The sequence below is a fragment of the Gallinula chloropus genome, assembly GCF_964237585.1.
Source record: "Gallinula chloropus genome assembly, chromosome: 23".
Taxonomy (NCBI): Eukaryota; Metazoa; Chordata; class Aves; order Gruiformes; family Rallidae; genus Gallinula; species Gallinula chloropus.
This window is the reverse complement of record NC_140108.1, coordinates 442,879-459,931: the sequence shown is the minus strand read 5'-3', so window position 1 is coordinate 459,931 and position 17,053 is coordinate 442,879. Positions and strand designations below refer to the sequence as shown.

Genomic DNA, 17,053 nt, shown 5'->3' with positions numbered 1-17,053 from the left:
GCTAAATAAGTCTTCTGAAAGTCACAACAGCTCCTGTAACTTTAAACCTGAGCTGAGATCATAATTTTCGTGCTGACCAAACAGAGTGCAGAGGGCGGGCCTGGCTCCTCTTTGAGGACCACCTTAGGCATGCTCCCACCCCTTGGCTAAAGAAAATAATGCTGACTGCACTCAGTTTTATTTAGCTGTAGAGTTTGCATCTAGGAAGACCTTCCCCCCTTTAGACTACAGCAGTTAAAGGAATACTTGGAATCCCAAAGTCATTTTTGCACTGATTTCTTTTCGGGAACTCAGTTCTCCCTGCCTATTAAATAATTAATCAGAATTTGAAGCCGTCTGGTCCCAGGATTGGAAAGCTATTCTCTAAGCAGACCAAAGATGTTTATGAAAGTTCAATTCTTCATCTTCGTTCTAGGGAGCGTGCCTTTCATAGCACTTGCTGAAGAAGGTAAGAAGAAACTTTGGTTAAAGTTATTTCCAGTGATTTCCTGTAATTTAAGAGTTTGTGTGCTTACTCATAGTCAACATAGTTGCTCTGTCCTGTTTATAAAACTTTCTTTTAAATCCTTAAGCTTTTAAGCTACTGGGCATCTACTACAGCTGTAATCAGGAAAGAAGCATCAACAGTTTTCTGCTGGGCTGAGTTATGCTCTGTTAGAAAAGAATTTTCTGTGTGTAAGGGAAGAAGGGCACAGGCAGGGGAGGCGTTACACCCACAGCCCTTGGAAACGTCTCCACTCACACTGTAATACAGGCAAAGGAGACTGACTGCAAGCAATACTTTAGCTGTAACTGACATTTAGGGGGTGAAACTGTCTATGAAAGTAACTTCTAAATCTTTCCTTTCAAGATTTAACTTCTGTTCTTAGAGGTATTACAGCAGCTTAGAATTTGAGCCTCTCGCAGGGTTTTGCTAATACCAGGCTTTGCCAGAAGCAATACACACAAGTGAATGAAACTAAACCAGGAAGAATTATTACAGATTAAGACTGATGAGGAAAGTGTTTCTACTCAGGAAAAGATTATTTGCAAGGTATTTCTTTTGAGTTTTGTAAGAAAAGTAGAACATATGCTTTTAAGTAAAACAGATGTTTAAGTCTTTTTACAGCTAAAAAAGCAGCATGATTTATTAACAGTAAATCGTTAATAAATCCTAAGCAGTACTTGATGCCAGGAACATCACATTGATGTTGTTTTTCTGCACAGTATTTGACTCATGAATGAATTGGCCATCAGGCATCATGCCTGATGTATATGCAAACAGAACGTGTGCCTGCAGCAGGGAAATGCAGCGCTACACAGCGCGTTCCAGCTACTAATGCTCTGAAAACAACCACCTGAAGCTCAACCCACTAGTCATCCAGCACATCAGTGTACTTGTCTGACTTGAATTTGGGGACCCTAACTGAACCATATGACTAGATGTTGTCCTGTTAACATCCTTCTGCTGGAAATAATGGAGCTCTGTCAGTATCCAGGATATGTGGATGTTGGCTTGAAACATCTAATGGGAATTCCTGCATGTCAGAATGAGTCCCAAATATTTAGTGTTATCATCACTGCTGTTTACTGATAACCATCGGCAGTTACAAGTTAGAACAGACTAAAAAGCCAAACTGCCACCTTCAGCAATCTGTGACTGCACTGACAATGAAGATGGGGAATTTTTTTTTGCTTGTATAATACTGGGTGGAGTGGGTACATTCAGATACCTGAACCTCTGGGGTAGACAATTTGGCCTGAGGGTTTAAGAGAAAAAAGTTTCCTTATCAGATTCTGATACCACTTAACCATGATCAGGCCATAAATAAATCTGCAGCCACCCTTTTGTCATGCTTGGACACTCCATTTTCTGGATTGAGACTGAACTTAAAAAAGCAGGTTTGCTTTGGTCAGGAAGTGTATTTCCAAAATGATTATTATTGGTTCCAAATTCCTCCCTGAATTGCCAAATAAACTGAATTCAGCTGTTGGTCCCAGTTGTAAGGATAGCATTTTTCTCCTTCCAGGCAGCAATCCACTATTTGAGTAGTTTCATTAGTATCTGTTGTCTCTGAGCTGCTGCAGCTTTACAGAAAAGCCAGAGGCGCAGAAACCATTTGAGGACAACTCTGAACCAGAGACAAGATTGAAAAATAGCAGCTACCACTGATCCAACAACAGAACTGTGAGCCAGCCTATGAACAACATTTCAGGGAAACCTCTGAATCTTAAAGGAGAAGTTAAAAATCCATGTGTTCTCTGCTCACAGAGAACGTGCAAATCATATCTAACATTAGTGAGCTAAAAGCTTGTGAAGATTTCTACTAAAACCTCCTGGATTTGTGCTACTCTTAACAGGAATATTTGGTCCCAAAGTCAGCAATGTGGTTTCCAAGAGAAAAGCCAAAGGCTCCTTTAATTGGGTCACATAAAGCAAGACAAAACTCTAAAACCTTAAAACACGATACTGATGTGGAAGAGAAGGAGAATTAGATTAATTCCCTTCACATATGAACTTCCAAATAAAAATGATGGCAGAAGCTAAAAAAAAATAAGAGGATGAAATTATAGTAACAAATCTTAGATCATTGTCTTCTTAAAACACATTCACACATGCTCTCTTTTATTACCCATCTACAGTTTATATACTGAAACACCCAAGCATTCTTTCTTACAGCCCTAAGCTTTACACAAGCTGATGAGTTTTTAGACTAAGCTTTTCCTATTGAATGATTAACAGATACATTTTTGTCCTGTGATCCTCTTCAGCATGCAAATCTCAAGCAAATCTTAGCATTAGACCAAGTGAGGTGCAGTGGAAGTTAGCCATTGTGGGCACTGCATCAAGAAACAATTAAAAGCACATTCACATGAGTGCTTTACAGAGGCAATCTGTTTCCTAATTTGAAACCTTTCCCATGGTACAAGTATCATAGCATAGAAGGACACTACTCTACTGGCTGTCACATAACATGAACAGAGATTAACATGATTGTTAGACCAGTCACCACATGTCACTTGAGCTGTATCAGCTCTCCACATGCCTGATCTTACCTAGAGGCAAATACTAGATGATAGCTCCTTATGCAAGTCTCAAAATTGAAGAGGTTTATACTAGGTCACGTTACTTCACATTTGCTTTGGACTGTACACAAGCATGTGGACAGAATAATTCAGATGAAAAGTGTGTATATGTTAAGAAAGGAAATTGAATTTTAAAGACAACCATGAAAGACTATAAACAGTTTTCTCTGTTTTCCAAAACCATAATAATAATAAAAAAGAATTAACAAAGTTACAAGAAAGGATTTTTGCAGAACTATCTTGATTCACCCAAACTCTGTTACCAGTTCAGTAGTGAAACTAAAGTCAGGCAGCTCCAAACCCTTCAAAAAATCAAATTCTGTGACTTCTAGTAGTAAAAAAAACAACCACCAAAATGAACAGTCACATGTGACTCCAAAATGGAGCATGAAAAAACCTTTCACCCTTCATCTGGCTGTATCATGAAGGATGAGTGCACTTGCACATGTGTTTCCACAGACTCTTCCTGTAAGCTACTTCAGCATGACCTGAATCTAGCTCTACATGTCCAATATTCAAAATGATTATCAAAAAAAGGATAAAAACATCTTACCAGATCTGCAAACCTGTCTGCAAATTAGTGAGCCTGTACTTTGCAGTAACACAGATAAAATTTGCTTTCTCCTTTTCACAGGGAAAGCAAAGGCTTGCCTATCTGTATCTGAAAAGTTAGTTTTTGAATCTATATAACCTGACAAGCAAATGAAACAGTCATATTTAAAAGCTCACAAGGGGACCTTTCATTAATTCAGGCTGCACAGTGAAAACAGGACAGAGTGAGGTTGGATTCTCAGCTCCTGTCAGTCAGTGGTTTCCACTGAACCGATGCATTCACCCCAGATCTAGTATGTGTAAATCATCCACAAAAATAAGCAGCTGAGAACCTAGAGAGATAAAAGAACATTTTAATAGATAATTTAAAAAAAAACAGCAAAGGAAGGCTAGCCCACAGCATGCAGGCAGTTTGGCTCCAACAGAAGCATGCAGTGTTTCCTCCTGGTGTCATCTGAGGCAAGCCACACATGGATGTGTACCACAGAAACGACTACCATTTGCCCAGCTCCAACATATGGTCTGTCTCAGCCACACTTTTGTTTTGTTGGTTTGTTTGCTTTTTGTCTGGATGCAGTTAGGATGGAACCCAAATGCTGCCAGGTCCTACTATTCATTGCAGCCCAGATCCATGCTGCAGACAGCCAGCCTCTAAAAGGGCTGTGTACATACATACACATGTGTATATCTATGTACACATGTATATACATATGTACATACATATATGTACACTCTGAGTGTGCACATACCATACTCTCAGTTTGAAATCATGCTGTAGCAAAGCTCATGTACTTGTGCAGTGCACAAACTCCCACAGAGCATTTCAGAAAGAGATGAGGTATTGGGAGTTGGACTGTTGATATTGTTATGCTGGGATGTTCTAAAGAGAGAACTGAGAAAAGGAAGAGACAAACTTACTACTGATTTCCAAATCTTTCTTGGCAGCCTTGCCAAAGACTCTCAAAGGACACAAACTGTGATGCTGTGCATTCTCATCTTGCTTTATGGCTTCCTCATGTTTTCCATCTTTGTTGATTATAAGCACTACAGTGTCCAGCATAAATTGCATCTGTCATGAGGGCACAGTTCAGCTGTGTATACCATTCCAGGTGAACACATACTCTTTCAGGAGGGCTTCAGTAGTATATGAGATGCTGCTAAATCCATAAAGGAAACAACTCCAAACGCATATTAAAGTGTTTTTATGACCATGAAACTCATCCAAATATTAGCTAGCATGTTATTTGTTAGGATGAAAGTCAGACTAAACATATTTGACTAGATCTTGCTTGCTATGTGGCAATCTAAAGCAGCTAGCCAAAAATCACTCTGTGAACAAAGTTAAAGCCTACCCAGTTTCCAGCTATAGTGTTTATCATGCATATTTCAAACAAGTGAATTAAGAAACAATAACGCAAGCACATCTGGGGGCAGATCTAAGGGGTTAGTAACCTTCATTCAAGCAGCTGCAAAAGGGCACATAGCTAGAGCCTCAGAGTTTTGGGAAGGAAGTGATTCAGGCAAGAGTTGAGTTTATTACTGTATTTGAGGTCATTTCTTAATTCCTTTCATCTACACTTACACACCCCTGTATTTGTGCACAGATTGCCTGCTTTCTGCTCTACACCCCATAAAGTTTCCTGATCCTTGACACAGAACACTGTACTTTTCTCCTGAACTCCTACGCTCTCTCCTTGTCAGCCATGCAGTGATAAACACACACTGTAAGGCTCCAGTTTTAGGTGCCACTCACCAAATACACCTGGATTGCAACTCCAATCTTCTGTTGTCCCAATTGAACCCTTACTGCAGTTGCCACAGGGTCATGAGGCAGTAAGTAGAAGTTAGAAAGTGGTTTTATCCCACATTCATGGGATAGCAACTATGAGGTTAGAAATGGGAGACTGACAGCAGCATTATTAAAAGCTTAGAAGACTGATTTCTAGTTCTGCAGGAGTATTTTAAAGGGGTATCTTGTAATGGAGAGAAATAGTCTCTTCCTTTTTAATGCCCCACAGCTCTGTGGCAGATTTTATCATGCATAAAGAAAACACTTAGTAAGTTAACACCTTTTCCTCTTGTGGCTTTGTGTCATCACATTGATTGTGGGTCATATCCATTGAGTAAGCACTCAGGGAGCAGTTATGTTTCTCTTCATCTGTCCAGTTAAAAATGTGCCTTTCTGTGGGTATCCTATATAGGGGTGATGTAGAATATTGTAACATCCAGAAGACAAGAGATTTACGTCAGAAGCAGCTGAGTGGTTCTTCCCTACTTGGCAGTAAGTTTTAAACTCTGGCTCTGTTCTTTTGGATAAGCCAGCTGCAGCAACAGAAACCATCTGTAGTAGGGTGTGGTGACCAGAGGAAATGTTTCTGACAATTCAGCAAAACACTGTCATCGTGAGCCACACAGAATACCTGAACAAAGCCAGTCACACTCTAAATAAGGCTGAGCTAAATCCTTCCTTGGGCATCGTGGCCATTCTTCAACCAGCAGATACTTTCCAAAGTTCATAGAATGTTGTCATGCAGTTTCCTTTGTTAAAGCAAGGCTGTCAGTTTTTGTATAAGGAAACTGTAGTATGTACTTCAGGCTTTAGATAGAACATATTTTCTCCTAAACATCAAGAAGCTTAGATACTTAAACATGTGCCTGGGCATTTAACCATGGCATGACATATTGCTGCAACTTCCTGAAAGAATTAACAGGAAAGAAAAGACATCAATGTTATTGGCCCAAATAAGCCGAGGATCCTGCAGATGTCAGGGAGTTTCAGGAGCCACAGGTACAAATGAAAATTTCAGTTTTCACTAAGAAACTTCCTTGCCTTTCAAAAGTCTGAAAATTTTACCTGTGAAATGGCTCAGAGTCCAGAAGAGAAAACCCAGAATCTGCCAAGGTTTATTCTTCAAAGCCTCACATTTTCAGAGTCCAAAAAATTAGTAGCCTGGATGTGGCAGTACTGAACTATTTACCAAAAAAAAAAAAAAAACAACCCAAACCCCAACAACACATTCCCAATAAATCCAAACCACCACAAAAACCCCTGTATGTTTTTTTTAATACACCCAAAAATGTTTAAGCAATTCTAGAAGGATAACAGAAAACTATTTTTGGAGAAAATACACTGATGAGGTAGGTTTCTGGACCTGATTCTGGAATAAGTTTAAATTGTGGATGAAGCCAAGTACTACACAAAACTACAGAGCTAATGCTGAGATGATGTGTATTCAAGAGGCAGATACCTTATCAAATCATACCATTTCATTAAGCTTCCACCACCATGAATGTTTCCACTGAACTTCAACTGATCAAGATGCCAATAACTTCAGATACTGACTTCAAGAGTCACTTTGCTCACAGTCAAACTGAGTGAAGAATGCTTCCTCAGAAAGGGAATTCCTGTACCAGGAGGTAAATCATGAGTCAAATATGTCCAAAACAGGATGGCTAACACACACATAGATATACAGTTCTGCCAACACCACCAGTCTGTAGCAGTTCAGGAAGCAGACACTGAACAACAGTCAGCTCCAGACAGCTCAGTATCATCTCAAACAAAAGAGTGATATCTCCCAAGTGACCCATCCTACTAAATTCTTTCCCTTGCCTTGCTAGAGAAGCATTCCACAATGCATCTGTCTAGCACAGCTGGATAGGATAAAATATGGTATAAAACAGAGGTAAGAATAAACTTGAATTTTAAGATGAAAGCTTTTGACAGTTAGCTTGCTAGTTAACTTTTTAGCTGTTAATTACTAGCAGGAGCAGAGAGGCAGTGAGCAATAAAGATTATTTCAGGTCTTTCTAGAGGGAATCCTTTCAGGTGAGCCATTTTTACCAACTGGTCTCTTATCACAGAGATGGAAACTCATTCTATTTGGAGGTCTTCCTATCTCCAGGACTAAGCTGCAGCACAGGCTTACAACTGCCTTTGCTAACTAGTGTCCAGGTTGATTCAGGCTGCTGGGAAAGAAACACGATCCTACAACATTATTCATCTTCAAAAGTATCTTTATTGGTTTTGGAGACACCTGAAAGAAATGCTAATGAACACCACTTTCACAACTCTCTCCTTCCCAACACAACCACAGTGCTTTGAAAGCAACTCTAAGAGGTTTTTTTAGTAAGCTGTCACTCCATGCATAACAATGAGCAGTGAGCTCATCTTCCCCTAAGTGGGTCATGGGATGCTTAACCATGGGATGTTTTCAAAGCAGTATTAAACTTTTAAAGACATCAAATCTTCTCCTGGTGTGAGAAGTTGCAGCCTGATAGCAGCTGGGGACTTTGAACTGGAACACACCCAGCTGGAACTCTGGCAGGAGAGATGCAGTGATGAATTCACATCTGCAGTGATGTGTAGCTACACACAGAAGAGGCTGTAGTGCTAGCTGGAGACAGAGCACTGAGAGGCATGTTTTTATTTACAGCCTCCTCTAAGATAGTATTAAGAACACATGCAGAAGCACTACTTAACCATGTGCTTTTTGCTATGCTTGACCCACATCAGATGAAACCAACAATGACAAAAGCACATACACCCTTGTATCAGAGAATGTAAGTGGGATCTCAGTGCTGTGTGACACTGGGTACATGGGAAGAAGTTTCATGTCCAATAGTTTATCTCATTTTCACTTAAATACTTCTGACTTCACTACAGCTTTCCCTGACAAAGTGTTGTCTAGTACCAAGTATTCCTTCCTACAGACACAACACACTGATAACAAATTACATCCCAGTCTTGCTTTTGGTGATGGTTCAGTAGTGTCTGTTCTACTGCCCCCGACCACCTCTGTCCAGAAAAGTGAACCTGGAAATACAGGGACCATTCTCCAGCAAATACAGGAGCTCAGCTTGAACAAGGTATTATTGCAGACTGAATAGGGTTGGACAAAGACCTCCACACTGAGAGAAATCAGCTCCATCTGTGAGCCTTGGGAAGTTGATAGGGGAGCCACATTATTCTAGTTTCCCTTTACAGTTAAGGAACAGCAGCACTTCCAAGGATGACCTAAATCTCAGGTGAGCCAGGTTACCTTCTGGAAGTATTTATCTTCCCCTGCAGACTACAGATAAGGGCAAGCAGACACCATATTTACGCACATTTATTAAGAACCTAAAATTAGGCAAGATTATCTGGGCCACCTTCTTTGTCAATCACTCTACATTGAGGGCAAATGCACCAAAATAGATTTTCTACATGTGATTCCTTGCCAAGAATCTGCAATGACTTTGTTACACAATGAAGAATCACAATCAGAGAACAACAGGAATTGGAAGGGACTTTGAAAGATCAACTAGTCGAACCCCCCCCCACCAGAGGAGGATCACCCAGACTAAATCACACAGGAAAGTCCTTTCATGTTTGTGACATTCATTATTTCTCTGTACCTTTGTTCCATGACACTGTTTCCTTTCCTGTCTTCAGTATCAGGCCTGAAAGTTACTGCAACATCAGGAGTATAAGCAGCTTCTCAGAATAAGCTGCTTGTTGTTAACATACAAGACATTTCACTTTCTACCTGGGGTATTTCCTGTGGTAATTGGTTTTCTCCATCTATGTTTATTTTGCAATTAGTAAATAAAGTTTTCAGTTCCAACTGGGATTACAAGGTAAACTGATCTACACACAATTCATGTTGAGCTCTATTGCAGTTTCTTTCTGTACACTTAGTGTTTACATAGAATAACCCCAATATTGTATTTTAGAGACATTGCAAATAAGAAGTATTAAAAAGCAGCACGTATCTTTAAATGCCCAGATATTTAGGAGGTGGCTAAATCAACATGCCTAAAGTCAAACTTCCTTTATGCTATCTCAACAGAAGACATGAAGGCTGCTCTTCTAGTGTATTTCAGTCCAAAAATGACCAAAGCAACAATTTTTACCATCTAATTTAAAAATAGGAATTACTCTAACCTGTCCTAGTCTTCTCATAGATTATATGGTGATTTTGGGGAGACTGGCTGGCTTAATTAGCCACTATATTAGGTCTCATGTTGGCATAGTGTGAATATACTTTCTTCATCTCTTACTGCCTAAAGTACTACTTGCACACCCTTTTGGCTTTTAAATAGAAAGTCTATCTGTATTCAGGCTTATAAAGTTATAAAAATATAAAATTCTATTTACTTGAGTAAACATGGAATTAGAAATCCAAGTTTAGATCGGTGTTTAGTCTCTTGGCAATGGGACAAGCTCTCAGTCTACATTGCTAGAGATGCACAATAAAATTTATTTTGGTTCAAAAATGAGTTTCATAAACAAGGAAAAATATGTGCAAACTGGCAGCTGAATTCAGATGAGTTTCAAGGAAAAAAGATTATTTTCCAATGTCAAAACATTTATCCTCTGTATGTAAGATTTCCTTTAGAAATACAAGTGTATTTTTTTCCTACTGATTTCAAAATTAAGTATTGGCTTTTTCATTTGAAGTACCATTTTCATTAGTTTAAAATCAGCAGTTAAATCAAAGTTCAGCGGAACTCACAAATAGTTTCCAAGTATCATTCAGGTTTGGAAAAACATCATCTGCACAGCTGATGCCAAAGTGATTCAATCCTTTATTCAGTTTTGACCAATATTAAGGAAAATGCTCATTCTTTTCCCATCACAGAAAAAAAATATCTGTTTACTTGTCTCTATCGTGCACAAGTGTGGTGCATTTGGGAGTATTAACCTTTCAGAAGAGGTCTAACATTTCAGAAATAGCCTAACTCCAAATCTAGAAGAGACAAGAATATTTTTAGGTCACTAAAACCAGGTGAAATGAGTAGAAACAGTGTTAAGATTTAATAATACAAACAGGTAATGAATATTTCTCACATAAAATACTTAAATGGCACAGTATATCCCTGTTATTTAAATAACTCATGCAAATAGCTGTCTTCCTCCCCAAAGAGATCACTATGCAGCACTAGCAATCTACCACTTACTATTAACCAAATTACAGAGGTATCAAACTGTTCTGCAAAGGAAAAAAGGCTCAGACATTCTTTGTTAACAATTAATCTATTAGCAGCTGACAGCTGTTTCCCTACATACATTATAGGCAAGTGCTGTGTGAGCATCCAGGGTTTTCATCAACTCCCCTAAAAGAAATCTGCTTTTTGAAGGGAATGAACAGTGCTCATTCACATAACCTTCAGCTGGCCCTGCAATACTTCCTAGCAATAATTCAGTATTATGCTGAAAAAGTGTAAGCTGAAATTGTTTGCACAAGCCTGTACTCTGATCACTGAAATAAATTCAGTTAGATGCAAAATTTGAATCCAGGAAAGAATTTTCCAGAAGCTTTAAGGGGTTTTGCCTCAAGTTTTTGCACAGAACAATGCCTATTCTTAGCTCTTTGCTTAAATTTAAACACTGGTATCTGGAATTAGCAGAACTTTTGCGCCCCAGGCAACAGCATAACAAGCAGCCTCACCCAGCTCTATAATCACAGTGAATTAGAAACTCCCAAGAGATATCACACTCCATTATCATCACACTGTGGATGGGCACAGTTCTCTGAACCTGTGTGAAACAATACCTGCATTTTCACAGAATCCCAGGGGTTGGAAGGGACCTGGAGAGCTCCTGGGGTCCAACCCCCTGCCAAAGCAGCTCCCCAGCTCATATTGCACAGGGCGGCGTCCAGACGGGGCTGGAATCTCTCCAGAGATGGAGACTCCACACCCCCTGGGCAGCCTGTCCCAGGGCTCCCTCACCCTCACTGGGGAAAAGTTCTTCCCCGTGTTGGTGTGGAACTTCCTGTGCTCCAACTTGCAGCCATTGCCCCTTGTCCTGACCCCACAGACACTGAAAAGGGGCTGCCCATTCCCCCCTGCATCCCATCCTTCAGATATTGATAAACATTAATCAGGTCCCCCCTTAGTCTTCTTTTCTCCAGGCTTTCTAAGCCCAAGTGTTTCTAAGTCTGAGCTTTCTCAACACTTTTTTTCATGCTACCATTTCCCTTCACACATCTTTCTCATTTTACCATGTTCCATCTATTTTCCCCATCAATGGGGTTTAACTGTATTTGTGTAAGAAATCCAAAACCATTGTGTGGGCTAAAATTCAAATGTCTGTTATACCAAAGATGAGATACAGGTATAGAATAAAGAGGAAGATCTTCCATTGTTACCTATAAAATTCAAATTGTGGCAAGACTTGCAACTTCAAAAAAAAAAATCTCTGAATAGATTTGTGTGGGAAGATTTTCTAAACTATAGCTACACCCACCAACAGTAATGATAGTACTAAAAATAAAGGTTTCAGCTGGGACTGTGTGCAGAGATTGGAGAAAGCTCTTACTATTTTAGAAACCAGAAGATGCTTGAAGTAATTCATCCAAATACATAAGCTGTTGCTTGAAACCTGCAGTAGTAACATCTACCTGGGGGTAGGAGCTTGTGGGCAAGGAATCTTTTCATAAAAGAAATATCTTTTATTGGACCAAGTGTTTAGTAAGAAAGGTTGTGCCAGGGTTAAGTGATATGTACTTAAGCTTATTGTCCTACAGCTTTGTACAACAGTGTAGAACACAAAGTTAATCAGAAGACTTTTGCAAACCCAAGTGTGCAGGGACATGGATACTGAGCATTACATTGACATCTAAATTGGTAAATAGGATCTCACAGCCAAGTAAAAGCCTAACTAATTTTCTCAAATTTTATTCAGCAAGCTCAGTTGTAGAAGGAGAAGGAAGTGTAACAACTGATTTCAGAGAGAGAAATGACACAGAATTTGAAGCATTACCAACCCTGGTGAGTCTTATTCTAAAAGTTTCCTTTAAGTTACCCTGACTTCTGGTGCTGTCTTGTGGCTTAGATTTTGAAATATTCTACAGAATAACCTTGAGTTCTACTATAGAGATTCAACACCCCTGGTTTTGCTTTGCAAGCAATCAGGTGGAAGGTGACAAAGATGACAGTGTTTTTAGCAGTTCTGTACTGCAGACAAGTGTTCAGAACCTGCGTATTCACTGCCTCTTCTCAGACTCTCTCCATTGGCTTCAGTGAAACCAAACTGACAAACTAGTGTTAAACTGGAAAAAGGCAGATCTGCAACATTCTGCAGTCCTACCAAGGGGTCACCCAATTCTAGCAGGGAAGACAAGTGAGGTTACCTTTTTTTTGGTCACTGTACATAAGCCAGAGATGACAGGAGGCAGCTAAAGACATCCACAGGGCAGCTGACAGGCAGAAATTTAAATGCTTATTTCATACACAGACTCAATGTACTGAGGTTGTCTTTTCCCTCTTTTCCCCCCCAAATTCTTGTAGTTGCCTACAAGACTACACAGTATAACAAATCTCTTGCAGTTTGGACAACTGATGACCACAGAAAGTGCCCCAGTTGAAGAGACTGACAATTCTACTGGTTTTAAAGCTAATGCAAAAAATGATGACGGTAAAAAAACACGTTTCATTTCCATTTTATCAAATTTCTACCACCATCTCTTAAACAGTATCTGGAAAATCCAAATACCAAGTTTAAGGGGCTCTCAAAGGTAGCCTTGCTGACTCTTGAAAGGGAAAGTTGATTTTGAAAATTACTGCTTAGTAACTGATACACATCTGAACAGATGTGCACTGCCAAAAGCAGTGAGGAGCTGTATGTACCCTTTCAATCACCAGTTGATCACACTCAGTTCCTTAGATTTTAATTTCTATTACTTCAGAGAGCATTTTGTACTCATTCTCTCAGACTTTTCACTTGCTAACTTCCTATCAAAAGGACAACCTATTATACAGCCCTCAAACCACTCTGACACAGTCAATTTTTTTCCTTCAATGTAAGTTTATAAATTGGGCTGCAAATTTCTGTACAGAGCAATTAATGATTCTCTTTCTGGCTTTACAGGTGCACTGAGTGGGGGACAAGAAAAAACTGAGAAAGGTAATAAACAAAAGAACTGATTATAAAGACAAGGGAGAGATTGTCTTGCCAGGTGATAACCTAGAAGGCACTAGCTGTGCCCACTCTATTCTAAAGCAAAAGGTTCAGGAGGAGTCACCACCTGCTCCCTGATCTGCATTCTCTGGTTCACCCCATTGCCACATCTCTGCAGAGCCCCCCAGCCCAGTGGTACAGAGAAGGCTACAAAGAAGCCTAAACCTACCAAACCTACTGCAGAGTTCCTGAGCTAAGGAACCCCAAGAAGTGGGATGCAGCAGAACAGCATCAGTTCTATCAGTAGCCTCTTACCAGTGGTCTCCCTGATAAGCATGTTAACATTCCTGATTTTCTTTTAGGTGGTCTGGAAACAATTGCACTGGTTGGAATCATTATTGGAGTCATAGTTGCAGTTGGAATCCTTGCAGGAATAATCATTGCTGTTGTAAGGAAGATGTCAGGCAGGTACTCGTAAGTAAATTACTAATCACACTTTTCAAACAAACATCTGAGCAAGGGCACAGGAATCATTTTTAAACCTTCCAATGCTTTTATTTTGACAGAATAAGCTCTTTTCGTGTTCTACAGTACAGCAAAAGCTGCCACTGTGCTGTGGGTGATCTAAACCTCATCCCATGCTTCAGAAAAATGGTCAGATACTAAGTGCATGCTTTCCAACATCCACCAGGTGCAAAGGGTTTGGATTACTCCACTGCACAGAGTACAACGCCCTAGAAAGTATCACAGGACCAACTTCTGAAGTGCTGGGTAACACAAACACTGACAAGTGCTCTCAACCTTACTACTCAACCTTGGGGGAAGCTGTCCTGGTACTAACTAGACTGTTTGGTGCCATGCAAGATTCAAGTGCTTTACAACCTCCAAAGTGGTGAGCAAGCCACGTTAGGTTTAACAAATACTATTCACCCAGCATTAGGAGACATCAAAATATCAATTGGGAAAAGAAATCAAGCAGTGGCAAGAATGGCAAGGGAGGAAAAAGGATCACATAACACACCTGGGTAACTACAAACAGAAGTGCAGTGTCTCTGTTTTGTTTCACAGGCCCTGAAAATAGTTGAAACAAGCAACCATGCCATACTGCGCCAGAAAATACAAGTGCTTCTTATTTTATAAGAACTAAATAAAGACTGTTCCCATACTGGTGTGAGAAGATGATCCATGGAAAATACGGTCAAAGAACTCCAGATCTATGGGGATCCCACACAACTCTAAGGACTTCCCTGCCCCAGACTACAATATGGAACATTTCATGGGATTTTCACTAACCAGAAGTTTGCTAGAGGATAGCAAAAAAGATTATGCAATAAGGAAAAAGCCTCAGCAGCAATGAGATTTACATCTGATATGTGATTTGCAGGTAATATATGCTAGCTTGATTTTAAATACTACCAGCAAAGATTTTACATTACATTTTATGCAGTTCTTCAAGAAAAAAAAACCATATCCAGAGTCTTTTAAGTGTTTTGGGCTGCTTAAGTGCTTATGACATTGTTTATCTACCAAATGGTTCATGGAAAAGGAAGAATTAGCTTCAGAAAGAACCAGTTATTTACAAATTAAAAAATATTGTATATCGGAAGCTAAAATCTTCCCAATATTGATATGTATTTTCTGCTTTTGATACTTATGTGGCAAAATGTGGTAGGCCCAGCTGGAACTGACCTACCAACTGGAAGCTTGCTCGCCTGGCTATTGCATCAGGAATTTCCTGTCTTGCCCTGTGAGGCATGCAGGGATTCAAATACACATCCTGAACTAAAGGGTGCTTAGAAAATACCCAATTTTGATGGGTCACTTTTTAACCAGTTACTCAGCCACACTTCAGAGCTGACATGTAGGTGGCTTTTAAATTAGTGTATACCATGCTTTTCTTCAAAACAGTCTCATTTAACTCTGTAATTAGCTTGTCTGATAATGTGTTCAACACTAGATCATAGTAAGTTAAGGATGTACAATGCATCTTTGAATTCTATTGCAGCAGGACCTGAATGCAAAGAGTTCAGAACAAAGGCACTGCAGCCATGTGACACAAAGCATCGCATTTGGTGTAAAAATTATAATCCATGTGTCAATAACTAAGCACATCAGTTTATTTAGATTTGCTTTTCTGTTTCTTTTAAGTGCCATGAACTATCATACCAATCCAAGCTTTGGAAATAAAAAATTATAAATGTAAACTGCCTTATTTTACCTCTGATAAAACACATTCAAGGTTGTTACACAGAGTGAAATTACAGCATGTAAGCACCCACACAAACATGCAACTAACATTAAGGAATTTGCCATGTGTTTGGATTTAAGTACTAATCCCATGCAGTGCAACTTCAGATACCAGAGCATATGTATGTACCCCAGAATTTGTCCACAGTGGTACACCACCATCAAATAATATATTCACATGTCACAGCTAGCAATCTCATTTGGTTTATTTCTGCTTCCACTGAAAAGCAAGGAAAAACTTAATGACACCACTGTACAAAGTCTTGTATGCATCATCAAAAAACCTAAACCATGCTTAAGCCTAGTGTATAACTTTGTTAATTCTTTATTAAGGCTAAATTGGTATTGGGCATTTTTTAAAAGTACATAATCCAATGCCCAGGAGGAGGCTGGAAAGCTGTTACTCCCTTTACCAATGCCATGAGACCCGAGTTTCATTTTTTAAAAAGGCATCTTTATTTAACTTGTGTCAGTACATTTTTTACCTCTGACTCACTGCGTTCCACAGTGCAACTCACAGCAGCCCAAGCGATCTACCAGAACAGTTCTGGACTCCCTGGTACAGAACAGAGTTACCTTTCAAGACAGCAAGGCAGCAGCCTCTTAGATGAGCACATGAACTCCCATCTCTGAAAGGCAATTCCTGTGACTCAGTTCACTTGAGCCTAATTGTCTTAGCTAGAAAGCATAACTGTCCACACTAGCATCCTTTGCCCTTGTACTTTTAGGTTACAACACCTAAGGGTAACAAATTACTTCAGGTATTCTGCTCCCAAGTGTCAATACATCCCACTGTTTTCTGAACAAGATTTATGCTCAAGTTCAATGCATGACACTCCCCTTTGCTTGTGTGACTTGAGTTAAAAATGCACATAAACTCATACAAACCAGGAAGGTCACAGCTTTTTCTTACTGTGGCAACATCCAACAGTAATTTGTTCCTCTAGATTTAACCATTTCTTGTCTGTACTGGAAACTACCCTGGAGGATGCACTTGATGGCTGCCCAAATGCATGCCATATGGAATTATGAATTACTCAATCATTGTAGGGAATAGCACAGATGTCATCAGTTTCTTCTGCACCAGCTCAGTTACTGCTGGCTTGCAAATACCATAAGATGAGAAAAAGCATTCTTATGCCTGTTCTGAATATTGGTTAAATCAGAAGAAACAAGATCTCACTGGAAAAAATGCATTGCATTGGAACATAAAACCTTGTTGGCAAGTTTGGGGTCTTCCTGGATCACATACAGATCACCAGTTGAACCACCTGTATTCTGCTCAAGGAAACCATGCTTTGC

At 39.6% G+C, this 17,053-nt stretch overlaps 1 protein-coding gene across 1 annotated transcript; it reads left to right on the top strand.

Moving 5' to 3' along the window:
* Positions 1 to 312: 312 nt before the first annotated feature.
* PDPN (podoplanin) lies at positions 313 to 13,982 on the top strand (the record flags this gene model as incomplete). Its single annotated transcript, XM_084274622.1, has 5 exons — positions 313 to 448; positions 12,290 to 12,375; positions 12,895 to 13,021; positions 13,475 to 13,510; positions 13,867 to 13,982. The coding sequence occupies exons 1-5, from the start codon at positions 379 to 381 to the stop codon at positions 13,980 to 13,982; spliced, it is 435 nt and encodes a 144-aa protein (XP_084130748.1). The 5' UTR covers positions 313 to 378.
* Positions 13,983 to 17,053: the final 3,071 nt, after the last annotated feature.